This window comes from Muscardinus avellanarius (genome assembly GCF_963383645.1).
Source record: "Muscardinus avellanarius genome assembly, chromosome: 1".
Classification (NCBI taxonomy): domain Eukaryota; kingdom Metazoa; phylum Chordata; class Mammalia; order Rodentia; family Gliridae; genus Muscardinus; species Muscardinus avellanarius.
In genome coordinates this window covers 172,668,624-172,687,972 of record NC_137786.1, presented here as the reverse complement: position 1 = coordinate 172,687,972, position 19,349 = coordinate 172,668,624, and the positions used below count along the sequence as shown (strand labels likewise).

The 19,349-nt window shown below is 47.6% G+C and overlaps 1 protein-coding gene across 4 annotated transcripts in view; it reads right to left on the bottom strand.

Moving 5' to 3' along the window:
• Window positions 1-19,349, bottom strand: part of TENM4 (teneurin transmembrane protein 4) — a gene marked incomplete at both ends in the record, with an annotated part of 389,090 nt that overhangs the window by 209,774 nt on the left and 159,967 nt on the right. For 3 of the 4 annotated variants that reach the window (XM_080708704.1, XM_080708706.1, XM_080708703.1), the window contains 3 exons: window positions 10,168-10,403; window positions 11,616-11,714; window positions 19,081-19,336. In XM_080708704.1, coding sequence (XP_080564830.1) covers window positions 10,168-10,403; window positions 11,616-11,714; window positions 19,081-19,336 — 591 coding nt within the window. The remainder of the gene's footprint in view (window positions 1-10,167; window positions 10,404-11,615; window positions 11,715-19,080; window positions 19,337-19,349) is intronic. The other variant, XM_080708705.1, reaches the window with a different exon arrangement.

Here is a 19,349-nt window from a genome sequence, read left to right as displayed (position 1 = left end):
GCCAGACCCTGATTCAAAATTAAAAAAAAAAAAAGGGCTGGGAATGTGGTATAGCACTTTCTTAGCATATATGAGGCCCTGGTTCCAATCCCTAGTATCTTTCCCCCAAAATAAAGAAAAAAAGGGAAGAAAGAAAGGAGGAAAGAAAGAAAGAAAAAGAGAAATGAGGGAAGAGGGAAGAGGGGAGGGAGGGATAGAGAGAATTAATTAGGAGCAGAAGGTGGCAGGTAGCAGGTAACTTTCATTGCATGAAGACCTTTTAGCTTCTTTGGGTCTCAGGACCACTTATGATCATCACTTCCCACCAATTAAACTGGCCAATGGAAGACCAGACACAAATTTCCATACTGGCAGCAGTGGGGGACCTGGATACCTGGCTGGGGGCTTGGAATTCAGTCCTATCCTTTTGCAGAGACTCTAGCAGTGCGTAACAAGAGCTTTGAACTGTTCATACCACATTGGCCCAGGCATCCAACTCTGGGGAATACATCCTCCTCAAGATAGCCCAAAGAAGAAAACAGTAGAGGCACAAAGATGTTCACAGAAGTGCTGTTTGTAATAACGAGTGAGCAGGAACAGTGGGAATTCAATGGTAACAGCAACCGTGCAAAAGTAACTGAGTTGTGAAGCCTGGAAAGAATTCAAACTGAGCCAGTGTTTGAAAAACTGTGTGAAAAAATGGCCCAGTAACAAGGGAGAAGAACATCCATTCCACATTCACGCTATTGCAATGAGGCTCTGTTTGCTGTCCCTCAAAGAAGTCAAATAGGAGCCCTGTGTGGTGGTGCACTCTTGTAATCCCAGTTCTTGGGAGGCAGAGAGGATTGAGGTTCATGGCCAGTTTCAGCTACTTAGTGAGGCTTTCGGCAACTTAATGAGACCCTGTCTCAAATAGAGAATAAAAAATTGGGCTGGGGGTGTAGCTTGGAGGTATAATGCTCCTGGGTTCCATCCCCAGCAATACACACACACACACACACACACACACACACACACACACACACACACGGGATGCATAGAGAAGCCCAGAATGTTTTCATTGCTTGCTCTCATAACCTTGACTTCAAAATTATGTCTTCTAATTTTCTCAACATCTAACTATCTCAGAGTCTGTATATTATTTTGGGTAATTTCTGATTTTGAATCCAGTAAATTTTATCACTACTCAAAAACAGTACCTGAAATTACCGAGACAAAGACTGGATGAGTGGTTTCCAGAGGCTGAGGATAAGGGAACTTTGTGGAGTAATTGAAATGTCCTGTGTTTTGACTGTACTGGTGGTCACACTGGTCTGTTTGTCAGAATTCACAGAATGGCATGGTTAAAATGTGCTGATTTTCTTTCTGCACATATGTTACATCTCAATGAATCTGATTATAAAACCAAGAGGTCTAAGCCTGGTGGCTGAGTGGGCATGAAGGTGAGGGGGATTTGCCTGGGTAGTGGCTTGAGCCACAATCCTAGCATTAGACCTTGGGTGTACAGGCATAGGAAAGGGATTCTGAAAAGCGGGGGCCTGATGTCATCATGTACCCTCAGATGCCCTGTCCATCCTTCTCCATCCATGTGGCCGGGATCAATGGGTTCCTTTGGCCTCTGGCTGCTGGCTAGGTCCCACCAAGAGAAGGAGACTGGAGGGTGGGCAGAGAGTAAATTCAAGATACCTGGTCCCATCATCTCCAACCCTCTACTGAAGACCACAGCTCCTGTGAAGCAGCCTTTTCTGATGGCTGTCCCCCAGGTTCTGTTAAGTGTTCCTCCCCTGGCCCAGATATACCTGTGGGTAGTAACAATATCTTGATGTCAGTAGCCTAGGGTAGTACTGTTCCTTGACATATGGCTCTCGCTTTTTGCAATCAGCCACTTTATTACATTCTTCTCAAGTTAAAAACAAATGAACAATCAAACAAATGAACAACTAAGCAAAACTAACAACCTCCCACCTAATAATTCCATTGCCAAGAAGATCGCTACAAAACAGTTCTATCCTGGGGCAGCTCTGCAGACGGGAACATTTTCTTTCATGCTGAGCTGAAGTATGTTGAATGACTCATAATTTCATCCGGCCCTTTGTTTGTTCATTTTTATTTCTATCTTGCAGAAGAAAAACCTGGAGTTTAAAGAAGATAAGTCCTCATTCAGGTGGCAGGGCTATTAAGGCAAAGGGATGGCACAGATAAGATCGTGGGTCTAATAGAGCCTGGGCGCTTAGCCCCTGCTCTCATTCTAGACATGGGCTCCCCAAGATAGCCCTCTCCACAGATATAGCTCTCCCAGCAGAAAGCTTCTCCCCTAGCACTGGCTGGGGCCTTCCCACCATTTTCACCCCTCCAGTCTGGCTTTGCCTTCTGAAGCCCCATGGAGTGAGTCTGCCCCAAGTCCCAGTGGCAGCAGAGAGCCATGCTGCCCTGTAAGTCTTTTGGGGAGCTGAAAGATAATTGCCTGGGGTCTGTTACAAAAAGTATGTGTGTATATATGTATGTATCTTGTTATTAGCAGTTCTCACAGAGCAGCATGAAGCCATCAATCTTGGAGAGAAAAGAAAGGTGTTATACAGGATCCTGTATCTTTATCACTTTGTCGTTTTCCTAAAAGACCAAGTTCAATCATCTCTGTTTCTTATTCTTTGTGCAAAAAAAGCTAAATCTACGGCTTCTGTCCAAAGGCCTAATGTGAAGTCACAGAGGAGGGAGAGAAAGTGAGTTATTGTTCTCTCATAAACACCCCCACACAGTGTAACAGGCCTGTGCTGATGAAACAGACGCGGTCCTGGTACCGTATGAACTGAGCCAGATGGAGATAAGAGTGTGTGTGTCTCCTCGCTCTATTTCTAGGTCTTTCCTATTCATCTCATGTCCATTTCACCTGTATCCCAGCCTCAGGACATAAAATGGACATTTCTGCCACCATGCTTATATCCACACTGTTGTTCTACTTAGATTACCCATGGTGGACTTAAACATCCTACTAGGTCTTTTATTCAACCAAGCTCACTGAGCACAGCTGCCTGTGCTGGGTTTTGTGCAATGGCCTTGCTATGCACCAGAAAGTAAGGCATTAGGAGACGGGAAAGTAGCAGCCCCCCTTAGGAGACAGGAAGTCAAATATTCCTTCTAACTGGATTGCTGCCATACTGAAGTCCAGTATGCAGGGTGAAACGTCGGAGGTCTTGGGAGAGCCTGCACAATTCTCTGCAATTCATACTTAGTGCCCAAGTTCCCCTCGACTGGTGTTTCTCAGATAGCCTGGAGAACTGGATGACCCGGGCTCTACCAGATCAAGAGCTGCGATAATCTTCCACCAAGCATGGCTCTCAAACAGCTGCCTTTTGAAGAACAGCAATTAAGCTCAACAACATTCTCACTTATAAATTAAACTATCACCACTCTGAGCAAGGGTTTTTATTTTTTTTATTTTATTTTTTTATCCGCAATCAGCTTTTAGTAGAGGTGAAAAATGTGACCTAATTAAAAAGGGATCCCTCTTCTGAGCATGTTGGAACGTTTCACTGTGGTTACCCAGCGGCTGACGCAGCCTCTTTTTTTACTCCATCCTCTATGTTCTGGAGTTTTTTCCTACAGGCAGAGAACTATAGACTAGGATGGGCCAGATGGGCTCATCTACTCTCATCACTTTCTGGGTTGAGATGGCTGAGGCCCATTTGTAAGGAGTGGGAATGATAATCTTCCAAGGCCATCAGCAAGGGGCAGCTCCTTCGACACAGGCCCTCTGCTTTTCAACGTATCATTTAATTTGTACACAGCCTTATAAAGGTAGTTCTATTATCATTTCTACTTTGCAGATGAAGAAACCAAGGCTCAATGGCTACATGCTTGTGAGAGGCATGCTTAGGATTTCCACCAAGTTCCTGAGTCCTGCTTTCTTTCCTGAGGAGAGCACTGTGTTGTTCTGGAGAGATTATAGTGACTGACACCTCTGCCCTGCAGACTGAGCTTGTGCCTACCGATGGAAGAACCAGCATCCCAGGGTAATCTGGGGCCGTCACTGAAATGTAAAGCCATTCCTGGTTTTTGTATTATTAACAGACCTTTTCTAACTCCTATTCCAAAGGCCTGTCTGGCCAGACAGGTACTTAAGGAGTCCTCAAGACATAAACCTGAGGCTTCTCTGCAGAACCGTGTCTGCCAGGGAAGCTGTCAGTTTCATCTGCAGAGAGGCAACTGTCAGTGAAGCAAAATTAACTTTCGTCCTAGTTAAAGAAAGGATGCGAGGTATTTTTTAGGTGATGACTCCTCTTAGAGCTGCTCCCTTAGAAAAGCATCCCTACAAATGGTTTCTGACAGGTCCCTTGGTTACTCTGCCTTCTGCCCTTGTGACTAATCTGTGAAGTTCCCAGGTAAGAGATAGACTTGGTCCAAGTGGGTCCTCACTCAAAGTTATGAATGCTCGGACATTAATAATGACATAATACTAATGATACTACAGATAATGATATAATACTAATGATACTACAGTAACAATAGAATCTAGGTATTTTAGATAAATTATCTTACCAGAATTTCACAACCACTGTTATTATCCTCATTTTATGGATGGGGAAACTGAGAGAAAGAGAGGTTGCATAGATTCATCTAATGACACAAAGCCTATAAGTAGCAGAACTGAGATTTGGAAGCAGGCCGCTGATTTCAGAACCCAGGCCCTCAATCAGGACGCTACTTTGGGTTTCCTTTCAGTAAGACGGGCCAACATCCCAGATACACTCATTGGATAAAAGTAGAAATTAAGGTTTAGCAAGGTTGGGTTTAAGAAACGTGCCTGACTTTACAGAGTGGGCAAGAGACAGCTGGGCTGGGCTGAGGTGGGGTCTTGTGGTTCTTCATGGGCAGTGTGAGCAGGACTGCATCCTAGTGTCTTGGATGAATCAGTCAGGTAATTAACTGTCTGCGTGAACCTGGCCAGTCATTACCTTCTCGGAGCTTGAGTTTCCTCAGCTAGAAAATAATACTCATTTCACAGCATGAGGATGAGGAGTGATACACTAGATGATACGTGCTTGGCCCGGTGCTAAGCACACGGTAAAAACCCAGAGAGCCAAGTGTGAAGACAGGAAAGTCACTGCATAGGGGTCAAGACTGTGAGTTCCCAGGAGGAAAAGAGCATAGTTTGAGAGGCGGAGTGCCTGGGGTTGGGTATGACATGTTCCTAACATGGACCAGGACTATGTGTAAGTTGCTTAAGCTCACTGGGTCTCCTGGTCCTCATCTGGAAATTGGGGATAATCATCAATTAGGGCTTTGAGATCTCAATGAGAAAAACACAAAGAGCTTGGGACGGAAAGGGCCACCTGGAAGGCACAGTCAAGGCCAGCCGCTGAATGATAACCACTGACTAGTGTTATTTTTATACCACTGTATACAATGTTTTAAAGACAATCATGTGCTATAAACTAAAGCATTGTTGCCATGGCTGTACAAGTCTCATGCTTTGATCTAAAACTAGTCTTCTCTTGTCCCTCCCCCGATATGTTGTTTTACAATCAAAGTTCTCCAGGAAAGGAAAAGCAAAGGCACTCAATCAGAATAGCAAGGCCCTGAAAAGTGGAACAGGAGAATCAGAGAGTAAGACAAGGAAACTGTGTCAGGGCGGCCTCTCTGAACAAGGACGGCCTTTGGAGACAAAAATGTACACTGTCATTCTGCAGAGTTCCCGCAACCACAAGTGCAGAGGGTTCTCCCTAGGCCCCCAACCCACGAATGCAGCCAAATGATGCAGGGTGGAGAGAGAAGTCCCCACAGGAAGGCCTGGCTCTGTGTCTCTGTGGGGGTGGGAGGTAAAGGCTGACTTCCATTTCTCTATTTTCTGATGAAAGTGCACTAAGTATCTCCTTTGCCACAGAAAGGTCACTGGCTGCTCATTTCTCAAGAAAGTTCCCAACCAAGAAATGGAAAGTCAAATGGACCTGTCAGGATTACCATTCAGATAAGGCAACGCTAGGCAGATACCAGCCCAGGAAACATTCTTCTCTGCCCTCTGTTTCTGCCTCCCCCTCTGCTGGTGAGGGGATGCAATTCTTATCTGGAACTTGATAGGATGTAGAAAATAATTACAAATGAAAAGGTTATTCATAATTTTTAAATGAGTTAATTAGTAAACCCAGTCAGATTCACTCATTACTGTAATTAATAATTGATTATACTTGAAATTAAACACAATTTTTCATCAAAAATCTAATTAAATATCTGTGCTTTTTGCCTGTTGATTAGATCAGTTGGTCTGCTGGAAAAGAGTCTTTGTTAAGGATATTTGTGCTTGGCTGAGACAATTAATTTGATTTTTAATAATTGATAGTTCCTTACAAGTTAGTCATCACAGCCTGTAATTATGGCCAAGCAATAAGATGCTTGTTCTTACTCTCCGCAACTGGAGGAGACCAGGCATTGAGCCTGCCACCCACCTCCCTTGAAAAGAGGGTGGACGATCCCCACCTGCATTACATTCACCTGCTTGAGCTTCCCCAATTCCAGGAACAGCCTTCTGTGGCTGTGAGTTTTCTAGATGAGAAAATAAGGATTCAGGCAACGCCGTGAGGTGTGTGGGGCCAACAGCTGCCCTGTGGTGGAGCTGGGGAAGGAGTCCTGGGCTGCCAGGCACTGGGTCCAAGCTCCTCCCAACTCTATGCTGTGTCTCTAGGTAAGGAGGGAGTGCTCAGCTTGCCTCTGACCTGATTCTTGGGTGCAATTGCTAGAGCCCAGAATCAATCTCTCTCTCTCTCTCTCTCTCTCTCTCTCTCTCTCTCTCTCTCTCTCTCTCTCTCTCTCTCTTCAGTACTGGGATTGGAACCCAGGGGCATTCTATCTCTGACCTACACCCCCAGCCCTATTTATTCTTTATTTGGAAACAGGGTCTCACTGAGTTGCAGAGGGCCTCACTAAGTAGCTGAGGCTGTTCGTGAACCGTGATCCTCCTGTCTCAGTCTCCCAAATGCTGGGATTACAAGTGTGCACCACCGTGCCTGGCTCTTTAGTCAGTCTTAAGCTTTCTATGTCGATAGAACTTTATCAGAAGGATATATTTATTTTTTCAAGGACACATTATTATGACCACTCCTAACTTGAGACACAAATCTAAAATGACCTTAGATTTCCTCTTTTCTCTCCACATCTACTTTGTCACTGTCTTGGTTGAAGCCATCAGCTCTTCCTGATTAGTTTATTACAACAGTTTCCTAATAGCTCTGCCTTCTATTCCTCCCTTCCTTATACCCTTATGTTTGTGAAATAAAAATCTATGTCCTACCACTGCTTATAACCTATCAATGATTTCCCAACTACCCAAATGCTCAGCTCCAAAATGATTTTTTTTTTTTTGCAGGTCTGGGGATGGAACCCAGGGGATTCTACCTCCGAGCTACACCCCCTGCCCTATTTTTTATTCTTTACTTTGAAACCAGGTCTAACTGAGTTGCAGAGGGCCTCACTAAATAGCTGAGGCTGTCCGCGAACCACAATCCTCTGGTCTCAGCCTCCCGAATGCTGGGATTACAAGCGTGTGCCACCACACCTGGCTCAAAATGATCTTTGTAACCCAAGAATATGCTATATATTAGCTCCAGTGGTGTACCCAACCTCCAGTGCTTCAAACTAAACACTTCTTTGCCAGATCAGCTGCTTTTAACTCTTTATAAGTTACCAGGTTCGAAACACCCTTCCTGCATGCCAGCTTCTGATTAACTCCTGCTTTAATATTTGGTACACACATCACTTTTCCCGAGGAGCCTTTGCTAGCCCTCCTTACTGGGGGTGGGTGTTCCCACAGCCCCTGAGCTGCTGTGTAAACTAGTCACTCCTAGGTTCGCCTGCTACCATGACTGTCTCCTAAGTTGTGAACACCTCAAGGGTTCATAAGGGGCCATATCTCTAACCCTAGCACTTCAAATAGTGCCTGGCTCAAAGCAGACACTCCATGTGGCTCGCTGGATGAGAAATAAAATTCACAAAATAATTAAAGACTCAAAGATGGTTAATATTGGATGGAAAAATAAAAAGTCATCTAGTAAAAATCATCAGCCAATGCTTAAATATTATTACTAAATGGTCATGGTCATGGAGTTCATTTGTGCCCTTCCTATGACAGGGAGTTCACTACGTAAGCCCTTGTCTATAGACAGCTAAACGTTGACCATGTATTCTTATTAAATAGAAGAAGAAGACACTCATGGGATGGAAAAATAGTTTATTTAATCTTATAAAAATTTACTCTTCCACCCTAGTCTATTTGGCTTCAAATAAATTAGGCTAACTTCAAGGCTTCGATGCAAAACAACTTGATGTCTATATGCAACAAACTGCTTGACTCCTGAACAGTGACAGTGCCTGTCCAAAAGTCTATTCATTTAGGAAAATAATAATGTCAGGAGGAAGCAAGGACTGTGCCAGTGGTTGGTGGAGATAGTATTGATGATGCCAACGATTGTTCATGAATTCTGCAACCCTTCCCTGCCACACAGTCTATATCAAGATGTATTCTCACAGAGCTTGGGTGGGTCTTAACCTTTCCCAGTTTTGCTGTTCTTTAGCCAATGACCCATAGCAGTGATGGCAAATACTTGGCCAGTCATCTATATTTTCTACTCCTGTGACCATGGCAGATATCACAAACTCAAACACAGACTCTTTCATGAGTCTGAATATAGCTTCAAAATCCTTTTCAACATAGCTTTTAGAAGTCCTTGCTTTCTGAATACAGCCTCAGAATTGTTCTTTGTGTGTGTGTGTGTGTGTGTGGTACTGGGGGTGGAACCCAGAGGCTTTCTACCTCTGGGCTATACTCCCAGACCCACTTTTTATATTTTATTTGGAAACAGGGTCTCACTAAGTTGCTGAGAGCCTCATTAAGTAGCTGAGGCTGGCTTCGAACCTGCGCAATCCTCCTGTCTCTGCCTCCCAAGCGCGGGGATTACAAGCGTGTGCCACCACGCCCGGCTCTCGGACTGTTCTTAACACATCTTTTAGATCATAACAACTAATCAGTTAGATAGAAGAAGAGATGAAACATGTAAATCATCCAACCTTGCTTGCATCCTATTTGCTTACAGGATTCTCTCTGAATTCCTTATTATGGGGTTGAAGCCTCCTCAAGCTGGCCTGACCTGCTTTAAGTCTTAGAATTACAGAACCTAAAAGTTGAGAAAGGTGCCAGGCGTGGTGGCGCACGCTTGTAATTCCCGCGCTTGGGAGGCTGAGACAGGAGGATCGCGCAGGTTTGAAGCCAGCCTCAGCTGGCTTAAGAGACCCTGTTTGCAAATTAAAAAATATAAAATAGGTCTTGGAGTATAGGCCGGAGGTAGAAGGCTCCAGGTTCCATCCCCATTGCCACCAAAACAAACAAACAAACAAAGAAACAAACAAACAAATGTTGAGAAAGGCACCGAGGGTTAAGCCAGTCTCCCTTCAGATGCCTATTTTATCTGGTTGATTTATGCAGAGGCTGCAGACTCTATATACAGTGCTCACAGGTCTCTCCAGGTTAAACTTTTCCCTGAGAGGAGTCCAGAGAGAGAGGTGAGAGTAGGAAACCAGACGGTGATAGAAATATATCCTAAGAATGCAGTAGGAGCTGTCTCATGGGAGCAAGGCAGTGGGTTGAGTTTCTGGGATCAGGAAAGAAGCACCCGGCCAGTGTTGCTCCATGCCCCTGTGTTTCTCTGGGCCAGCTCACTGGGACCCGCTGCTCCTCAGCTGGGATTTCCCAGATTGCCAGCCTTCATTCCAACAATACCTTCAGCTCCTCACCATCATACACATGCTTTCCTGGCAGTTTCCCCCAACTCCAGGATGCTCCACCTCCTCTGGCTCCTAACTGCAGTCATATGTTGCCAAAGAGGGAGGCTTTCCTGCTGTCCCATCTCTCCAGCTTGTCATTTATTTTGCAGCAACTCCAATCTATAACACTCATGCCACAGACCACCAGCTCAGAGGCTGGCCTCATTGTGTGCTTATCCCCGAGTGCTAGGAACCTCGCACATGAAGGACACATGCGGAGGAGGCATTAGAAGAGCTGAACCTGATGGTTCAGTCAGTCCACACCCCAGGGTCTGTAGTGATGGCTGTGCTGCGGAGGAGCCTCCAGTGCCCACAGGTTCCTTGGTTGCTGCCCTCTGGGCCAAAGGGAGCCAATGAGAGCTAGGGAGAGCATGCACTTACCCACAAAGTATGCCAGCAGGATGACCAGTGTGGTGGAGAGGACGATGGCGCTCAGGGCTGCACACTTCCAGTTGCAGTACTTGGAGGGCTTCTTGAGGTTGAATGCTGGCCGGGCGAAGGTGCTGCGGGGCAGGGGGCGGGGCGGGGGTGAGTACACGGTGCTGGACGTCAGTGGGTACCCTGGGGATGTGGTGCAGAAGAGCGGGGAGGTGCCTCCAGGCTTGAAGAGGAAGTGCCTGTGGGTGGAGAGAGGTGGGAAGGCGTCAGGGCATGCCAGCTGACCAGGCACCGGGCCTGACCTGACCTGCAGGACAGAGGCTGCAGGAAAAGCATGCAGATGAGCTTGGAGAGAGATAAAGAGATAGAGATAGAGATAGAGAGAGAGAGAGTCACCACAGAGGAGATGGCAGGGATGGGAGAAGGAGAGTCACGGACCAAACCACAAAACAGGGCACACAGATGGGACAGCCCTGTCCAAGGGAAGCCCCACCCGAGCCAGGGTAGAGGTGTTGCTCACACAACTGAGGTTGGCCTTGAGGTCCTTTTCCTGGGAATGGATAGGGCTGGGAGGCTGCATCTTGGGGTACAAGCTACTTGTCCTCTGAAAGTATTATGGTAACTTGGAAAATATCTAAAATCCTGTCTGTTTGCTAGAGACAACTGGGACCTAAAATTTTTCTTCCCTTCCTATACCTGCCATTACAAGTGTTATCTTGGCTAGGACTAGAATCCCCTATTTTCCAAACAGGGCTTTGTTGGGATGGAAGCCGAGAAACCACCCGTAAGTTGTGCTGGTGGCCGAGTCCCCTGGTGGCTGTTAAGTATGCCTTCTAAGCACTCTGCTCGGAAGCCAGACTGCTGCCTTCCGAGCCCCAGGTGAAGGCTGGGAAGGAGGACGGATGGGCAAATGCATCCCACAGCTTCACTGCAGGCTTGAGGGCAGCGTGGCATGGTCAGAGCACATGGCTGTGGCCAAATTAGGTAGCAGGAAATCCCGCATAGCATGGCTCTAACTGTGGCCACGGGAAGGTTTGCACACAGCCTGAGAAATGGGGTGCATTAGTTGCACTGCATTCCCTTGGCGATCCTAGGACAAACCCACCCTCTTGGGGGTACAAGAAGCCTCAGGCCACAGAACACACACTCAGGGCCACAATACATCCAATACAGGGCTGCATAACAATTGCTATGTGAGATGGTTTTCCGAATGGCGAAGGCAGCCAATGAGATGCTGGGAGCTGCATATTAACAAGAGTGTTGTTAATATGCCGGGTCAGGGGATTCCAAGGACAGCCTGTTGCAAGTCAAACGTGGACTTGGGGATGGGCAAGCATCAGGGCATTGCTTCCCCCAGGAGATCCCAGGGAAAGGACTCAGAGGCAGCATGCAAGTGCAGGAGCCGCAGGGAGAGCACACACAGAAGGGAAGCGCGTGGGGATGTCACCTACCCGTCACTGTATGCCCCATCATGGCGGGAGGCGCTGAGAATGTCCATCTCAATGAGGTTGTCCTGCAATGTCCCTAGGAATGGCTGCTTGCCTAGGTTTCTACGCACACATGGAGACATGAATGAAGCAATGAGTCATGCATCGATGAAGGGGGAGAGTAGAGAAACACACAAAGTGGCTGTCCGGAGCAGCGGTGTGTGAGACCAGCGGGGCGCGGTTTCCAGGCGATGGGTCAGTGTGCAAGCCACATGTGCAAGGGGTCTGCCTGGCACACAGCATCCAGGGGTGCATTCTCCATACAAACCCAAATGCCTGGCTCTGTGGCAGTGGGATCATGGCTCTCACTGAGGAGGACTGACACGTGTCCGGCCCTGAGCTAGTCACTTATATGCTCTCAAATCTTCAAAATAGGCTGTGTAAGGAGGGGTTAGTCCCCTTCCACAGATGAGGATGTGTGGAGTGGCAACCACACTTGCCAAGGTCACCAGACTCTGGTGGAGTCTCTGGTGGAGACTCTGGTGGAGTCTCGTATACCCCCTGGTCCATATCTGCTTCAATAGTAACCGAGATACACATTTGACCAACATAGGGGGCTAACAAGCTCCCTCTCGAAACCCCATACGTCAGCATCCCTGGAGACAGCAAGAGCACAAGGTAACACTTTTCTGCAGCTGGTGTCTTTGAATATTGCAGGAGTGGCGGGACCTCCTCTTTGGTTGGTCATGAAGCCCAACCAGGGCCTAGCAACCTGGGTGGCAGGCTGTTCTGGTGGAGTCCAGGAACCCTAAGGTCTCCTACAGTGCTGGGGAGGAGTTATAAATATGTGGAAGTCCCTCACAGTGGCGTCATTTCTGCGTCCAGGCAGGCAGCCCTCCAGCTGAGAGGCCTGGGGGGTGGCCCAGAGGGAGGCATCTGGACTCTTGAGTCAGAAAGATCTGTGTTCAGGTCCCAGGTCCATCATCTGCCTGCCCTCCAAAGGTGAGTCCATTGCTCTGAGCATCTATAAAAGGGCTAACTGTTCACCATTTAGAACTAGAGTGCAATTTGGATCACTCACTTCTCTGTCTTCAACCACTTCTCACACTGCATTTTCCATGCCTTGGATACACTGCACTCTTGCTTTTCTCCAATAGACTAAGCCTTTGCTTTCATCTGACTAAATTGTCCTTTTGCAATTACAGGTGGAGCATATCCTCCCTGCTCAGCTATGACCACCTCACCCTGACCGGAGCAACTCCCACCCCACTCTTCCCAACCACTACCTGGCCCCTTGCACCACATTTGTTTCCCATACACACACATCCTCACACACATACAGGTGGGCACATGCTCACAGTGTTGGGCCCTGTGACAAAAAAAAATAAAGCAGGGAAAGGGGCCAGGGAGTGATGATAGGGAAGTGATAAAACACATATATGCTTATCTGCTTGCTGTGTTTCTTCCTAGTGCAATTCAATTTCACAAGGCGAGAGTCTTATCTATCCTGTTCACTACTATGTGCTCAGAGTCTAGAAGAAGGCCTGCTACGTAGTAGTAGGCACTAAATAAATCTGTGCTGAATGCTGCTGACTTCAGGGTACACAAAGGGAAGCCTGCTGGCATATGGGAGGGACAGTCTGTGCTTCATGGAAGGTAGCAGCAGGTGGTGCTTATTATTTCTTCATTTCCCTGCATTTCCAGAGGCCTCCCTGCAATCCACACGGCCCTGTGCAGAGGAACCAGGGAGAGTTCTGGCTGCCTCCCTAGGACCAATGCTGGCTCCGCAGGCCACTCCTGGAACGCCAGGAGTTTGGCTTCCATCACTAGGCTAGACTGTGTCTAAAGCCATGTCTATACACTAAAACCACCAGAAATAAACAAATAAGTAGGTTTCAGAGAGAGAGAGAGAGAAAAAAAAAAAGCCATAAAGGTAAAGATCAAAATGTTAACAGTGGGGATTTTCAAGTGCCTGGATCTTTACCTTTCAATGATTTACAAAGAAGCTGTTGTTTTTCAAAAGGGAGAGCTTTGGCGATTATCTTCTAAAAGTACATATCGGTTAGGATAAGGGAAAAAGCAACACAACCAAGTAAAGGATCTCTAGAGCAACAGGGTGCCAGATCTCCTGAAAGGGCTTTCTTCCACAGGCGTACTAACTTGGGCATTAATCACTGCAGTCCCTTGGGAGTCTGGAGGAACGTAAGCAGATGCTAAAAGCGATGGCTATTGAGAACGTTGCTGCCGCCTTAAAACAGCCTTCTCCTGTATTTTGAAAACTTTATTCTTGGCCAAATTATTTGTCCTTGTTCAACTGATGAGGAAACTGAGGCCCAGCAAGACATGTGCCCTGCTTTTATACCCACAGCAAGGCAGCGGGAAGGCTGAGACTAAAAGCCAGGTGTCCTGGCTGCCAGCTCGAGGCTGTCCCCCTATGTGTCCTGTTCTCTCAACATTTTTGCATCTTTTTCTTCTATGAAACAAGAGCTCTAAGCACTTCCCCTGAGGACCCTAAGCTGCAGAGACCAGCTTGGGTCATGGCCCTGCAGCCTCCTGCTCACCACCTGCTGGGAGTTCATGTATGGACACCTGATTTATTTGACCCTCACTTTGATGGGTATTATTACTTCATTTGACAGATATGGAAACTGAGGCCTAGGCAGGGTCCAGGGTCATGCAGCAAAGAAAGGTGAGGATGAATCAAACCAGATCTTTCTGGCCTCACAGCCACAGAGGCCCCTTAGGAAAAGGGATTTTCTAGAGAGGGACTACGGCCATGTGGGTGCTGTTCTTGGAGCTCTTCTGAGTGGGGTGGAGACCTGGTCCCCTTCACACCTGGCTAGTCCCCAAGCTGTCTGGCACGGCACCTGGCTGTTCTCAGTAAGGATTCTATGAGTGTTTGTTGGTTGCGACTTGATGTTCCCAAGCAGAAGGAACCACACCTGCCTCTGCTTAGTGTGATCTCTGCAGTGCTGGTCTTCATTTCATGAGTCTGCTTTCCTCAACAGACTGTGAGCTTCTTAAAGAGTAGTGCATTGCATCTGAGCATGTCTGCGACTGTCCATCTTAATGCTGCAATGCTCAGGGGTGAGCCTGGCCCACAAGAAGACACCCTGAGACATTCTGGGAACCACACCAGGGCTGTCCCCATCCCTCAGGATGAGCAAGCTGTTACTCAACTTCAGAGTGACCAGGAAGTGGGCCCCAGGTGCCCAAACCAGGCCTGCACTGAGCTAAGCTGAGCTGGAGCAGAGGTCTGGCAGCCTTCTGTTCTGACTTCCCCTTATCCGACAGAAGCCTGATGGGTTATTAATCAGACAGTCCCTGTGAAATCAATTAAGCATCTGATGCTGCAGAGTGCAAAAGAAGCGGATCAGGGTGTGAGGGCCCCTGACCACATGGCTCCCAGAAGAATGGATCACAGATGCATCTGGGGGGCGTAAAGCAACATGCTCCACCAGCCCTAGGGAGCACAAGTAAGCCCAGGCTCCCCTGGGGACTCAGCCTTGGGGACTGCCAGAGATGTGGGGGGTGTAGAGAGTGGAGCAGTCTACCCAAGCCCTTGCTCCCCTTGGTCCTTCGCTAGCCTTTCTTTTTCTGCCAGCATGAAATGTAATCCCTCCTGGTCATTCTACCAGCTGTTACCGTGTTTGCCTGGCTATTTACTTGCACTCTCAACATGGGCTCAGCTTGACAATTAGGAAAGGTCCACTGCTATTTCTCTGGCACAAGGCGGTGTTCTTTCTGCTGGGGCTTGGCCACAACTGTTGAGGACCACTGTCTCAAATATGGCCTGCTTTCTTGGCCTCTAGTCTATTACTCAGACTGCCTCTCCCGGGCTCTCTTGTGCTCCGCTCCTCCACCTGGAGGACTACTGCTTGCTCTTCAACTCATGGCACATGGCACCAGGGCCACTGGGAAACCACACCTTTCCCCACTCTAGCCTCAGTTAAGTATCTTTACTCGTGTGTTTGTTCCAGCATTTGTTCCACTGGCCTGTGTGGTAATATTTATTGAGCATCTACTATGTGGCGGCAAGCACTATATCCCATGCTAGGGATCCTAAATCATTAACAGCACGTTCCCTGCGCTCAGCTCTATCATAGCACTGACCCTGCTGCAAGAGTCTTTTGTACTCGTAAATATCTCACATGTTTGTCACATAGGCATTCAGTGAGTGTTTATTAACTAACAAGTACTACGTGATAGGTAGTAGAATACGTAAGATATTTTCAGACATTATCTTTTTCTGTTCCTTCTTTTTGCAGTACTGGGGATTGAACCCAGGGGTGCTCTTCCACTAAGCTTCGTCCCCAGAACTTTTTATTTTGGTACAGGCTCGCTCTAAGTTACCAAAATTGGCCTTGAACTTAAGGTTCTCCTGCCTCAGCTTCCCAAGTTGCTGGGATTACAGATGTGTGCCACCAGACCCAGCCAGCCATTATCGTAATGTAATTGCTACAACAGCTTTCCAAGGTAGGTGGTGGATTAAAGAGGGCTGCAAATTCATTGACACTTCTCCTACTGAGAAGTGGGGTCTGTTTCCACTTCCCTTGAAGCTGGTCGGCCCATGACTGCATCGACCAACAAAATACAGTGGAAATGACACTCTGCCAGTTGCAGATCACGTCTCCAAGAGGATCTATGGCATTTGTCTCATGGATCTCAAACCCTGAGCCACACAGCATGAAGTCCACTTCCTGTCCTGAAGCTATGTTAGAGGGCAAGGGGGCCTTCTGAGCCCGGCTTTCCAGCTGCCCTTTCCCCATACCCTAGTTATACCCTAGTCGATTTCTAACTGATCCTGTAACACCATGCAGAGCAGAAGAACCAACTGGGCCCTCTCGAACTCCCGACCCAGCCTGTGATGTATAACCTTCTGGATGTTTCCTATGCTGCTGAGTTTTGAAGTTGTTTGTAATGGAGCAATAGCTGACCAGATAGGAAGATAGTATTCTTTTTTTTTCCATTTCAGAGGTAAAGAAGTTGAAGGTCCAGCTAATGAGCAAAAAGGTAGGAGTTGGAGCACAAGATGTGTCTGACTCCAAAGTCTATGCCTGGAGCCTTTTGCTTTGGTGAGTAGGCTATCACATGCACCCTCAGAACACCAGGCTGCACTTCTGAAAAGTAGGGAAGGGGTAGAACTTACTGTCTCCTACAAAGCACAACCTACTGTCTCCTCTTAAACCCTCTGGTGATCAGGGACTCGGTGAATGTCTTCTGAATGACACAGAGTCTACTTGGGGAGCAAGATATATGAAAAGATGGGAAATAGATTTCATAGTGTGGCTTCTATGCTAGGCATTGTGCTGTGTATTTCTTACATGAATCTCACCTTTGTCCTCCCACCTTCTTTGAGAAGCATGGATTTTTACAAAACCCAAATTATAGATGGAAAGATCAAGGCTCAGGGATGTTAAGGAACTTGCCCCCCCAGTAAGCATTACAGCAAAGGTATGAATGAATATTAAATATATGCAATATAACTATCACATTTGTTATATATGTATATGGATATACATATAAAGTAGTGTATGTAAATATATACCTACATGCTAATAGTATTTGTCTTTTAGTGGTAGATATAGAGGTGACTTTCTTTGCTTTTTGTTTATTTCATTTGCTAACTATTCTACAACAAACATTTATTATTTGAGCCATAGAGAAAATGAAGTCCCATGCAGTGTGGCGATGGATGCGGGAGCACAGGCTCCTGAGGCAGGAGAGGCGAGAGAGGCCCGCCTTTGCATCACGTACCAACTTTTAGGTAAAACTCCCTGGCTGGTGATCCTCTCTCTCCCTTTCCCTGAAAAGACCTGGAGACTCAAAGTAGGAAGTCTTACTTTGCTCCTAACTGAGAAAAAGTAACATTCAAACAGAGAGAGTGAGGGCCCTGGTCCATGCAGAAATCAGACCATTGATTAGCTGCTGGCTTCTTCCAGCCGTAAGCCACTCTCTGAGCACACTGGGGGAATGGAGACCTGATCAGCTAGCTTGGGCAGGATGACAGACAATTATCACACTCTGTAACTGATGAGAGCAGAGGAGATAGATAGGGGAAGAGTCGCATGTGGTTTTAAAGGACGCCAACAGAAACAATATTAATTAAGAGACTAGGGGTAGGGGCTGATTGGGCCTCATCTCTGAGAAACATGCTTTTGGAAAAACAATCCCAGAGGAGTGAAATGGCACAAAAGGACGCTGATTTTCTCTCATTGGACTCTATAAGCTCAACGTGCCAATCCCATCACCCTGTGTCAGGCAGAGCAGAGGGAGGCATTTTTCTTCCACCTGCAGGTCAGTTTCCTTTCCTTAAGGGTGGTATGACTTCTGTGCTCTTCAAGGGTAAGAGATAGAAGTTTGAGAAAATACAATCTACGCTTCCCACAACTTTCGGTACAAGAGTGGAAGATGAAGAGGTGCCCCTGAACCAGCCTGGAACACTTTCCCCTCAGTTTAGAGGACAGGAAAGGCCACGCCCTCTGCACTCACCAGTGCCATCTCAGATTGCGGGATTATGGGTAAATCTAATTCTCCTCTTTATATCTTTCTGCATTTTCTCCAGTGAGTTATATGGCTATTAAAAATAGTGGCTAAGCCAAGGGAAGGAAGACGGCTGGAGAATCCAGGCTCAGTCCCGGGCTGAGGGCAGCACTCCAGGTTGGGACTGGAAGGAGGGAGAGACCTGGAGAAGGTGGCTGTGGTGTCAGTGGACAGCAGTGGAGAGGAAGTCAGGCAAGCTGTGTTCAAATCTGAGCTGTTCATTAACTATCCACGTGACCCTGGGCTCATGGTGAATCAGCTCTGATCCTCAGCTTCCCAAACTCCTCAATGGGGATCATTATAACAAGACCTGCCCCCTAATGGGGTGAGGATTGTCTGTCACACATACGAGAGCCCTTGCAATCAACACTGCTGAAGAAACACCAAGGATTACTAGGGCTTTGCAGATAAAGGGGATAGGGTAACTAGACTGGAGGAGGGGAAGAGAGACTGGCGTCTACTGAGCTCCCCCTGATACAGGCCTGATGAGAGGCACAGGGCCATGAGATCATGGTAGGAGCAGGCAGGAGCCAGGTCTCCAATGAACCCTGGACTGAAAGCCTGATTCCGCCACACACCTGTGCTGGCTTCCTCTGTACATGCCAGCTCTCATCTACATTGACACCAGTCCTACTGAGACAGTGTCATGGGCATTGTGTAGAGAAGAAACACGAGGCACAGAGGGGTCAACAATGTGACCAAGGCCATACCTTTATTCAGCAGCAGGCTAGCGCTGGGCCAAAGCCCATGTTCTTTCTGGACCACATCCCACTGCCCTTAACTTGGGCAGAGAATTGCACCCCAGGGCTGTGTATCTGACCCCAGCTTCTCTGGTTAGGTAAGAGGCAGGGACACAGACTGCTACGCCACCACACCACTTAAGACCTCCGTCTCAGCTCTGCTGGCCTCTGGCCCCAAACCCCTGCCACCCATTCCCGGCGTGCACCTGGTCTCCAGCGGGATGTTGCTGTTGAGCAGCCAGTTGTCCTGGGCATGGGCAGGCTCCTGGGCCCCGCCGGCCGGGGGCTCTCCGGAGAGTGAGTGGTCCGTGGGTGCCGGGCTGGGGTTGCTCCTCGGAGTGAAGTTGCCCCGGTTCAGGGAGTTGATGGAAGCTGCGTGGTGCTGGTTGGGCGTGTGGGAGTGTGAGAGCGGTGGTGGCGGCGTCCGAAGGCGCGGGTGGCTCTGCAGGCCACCTGGGTGATCTAGGGAACAAGC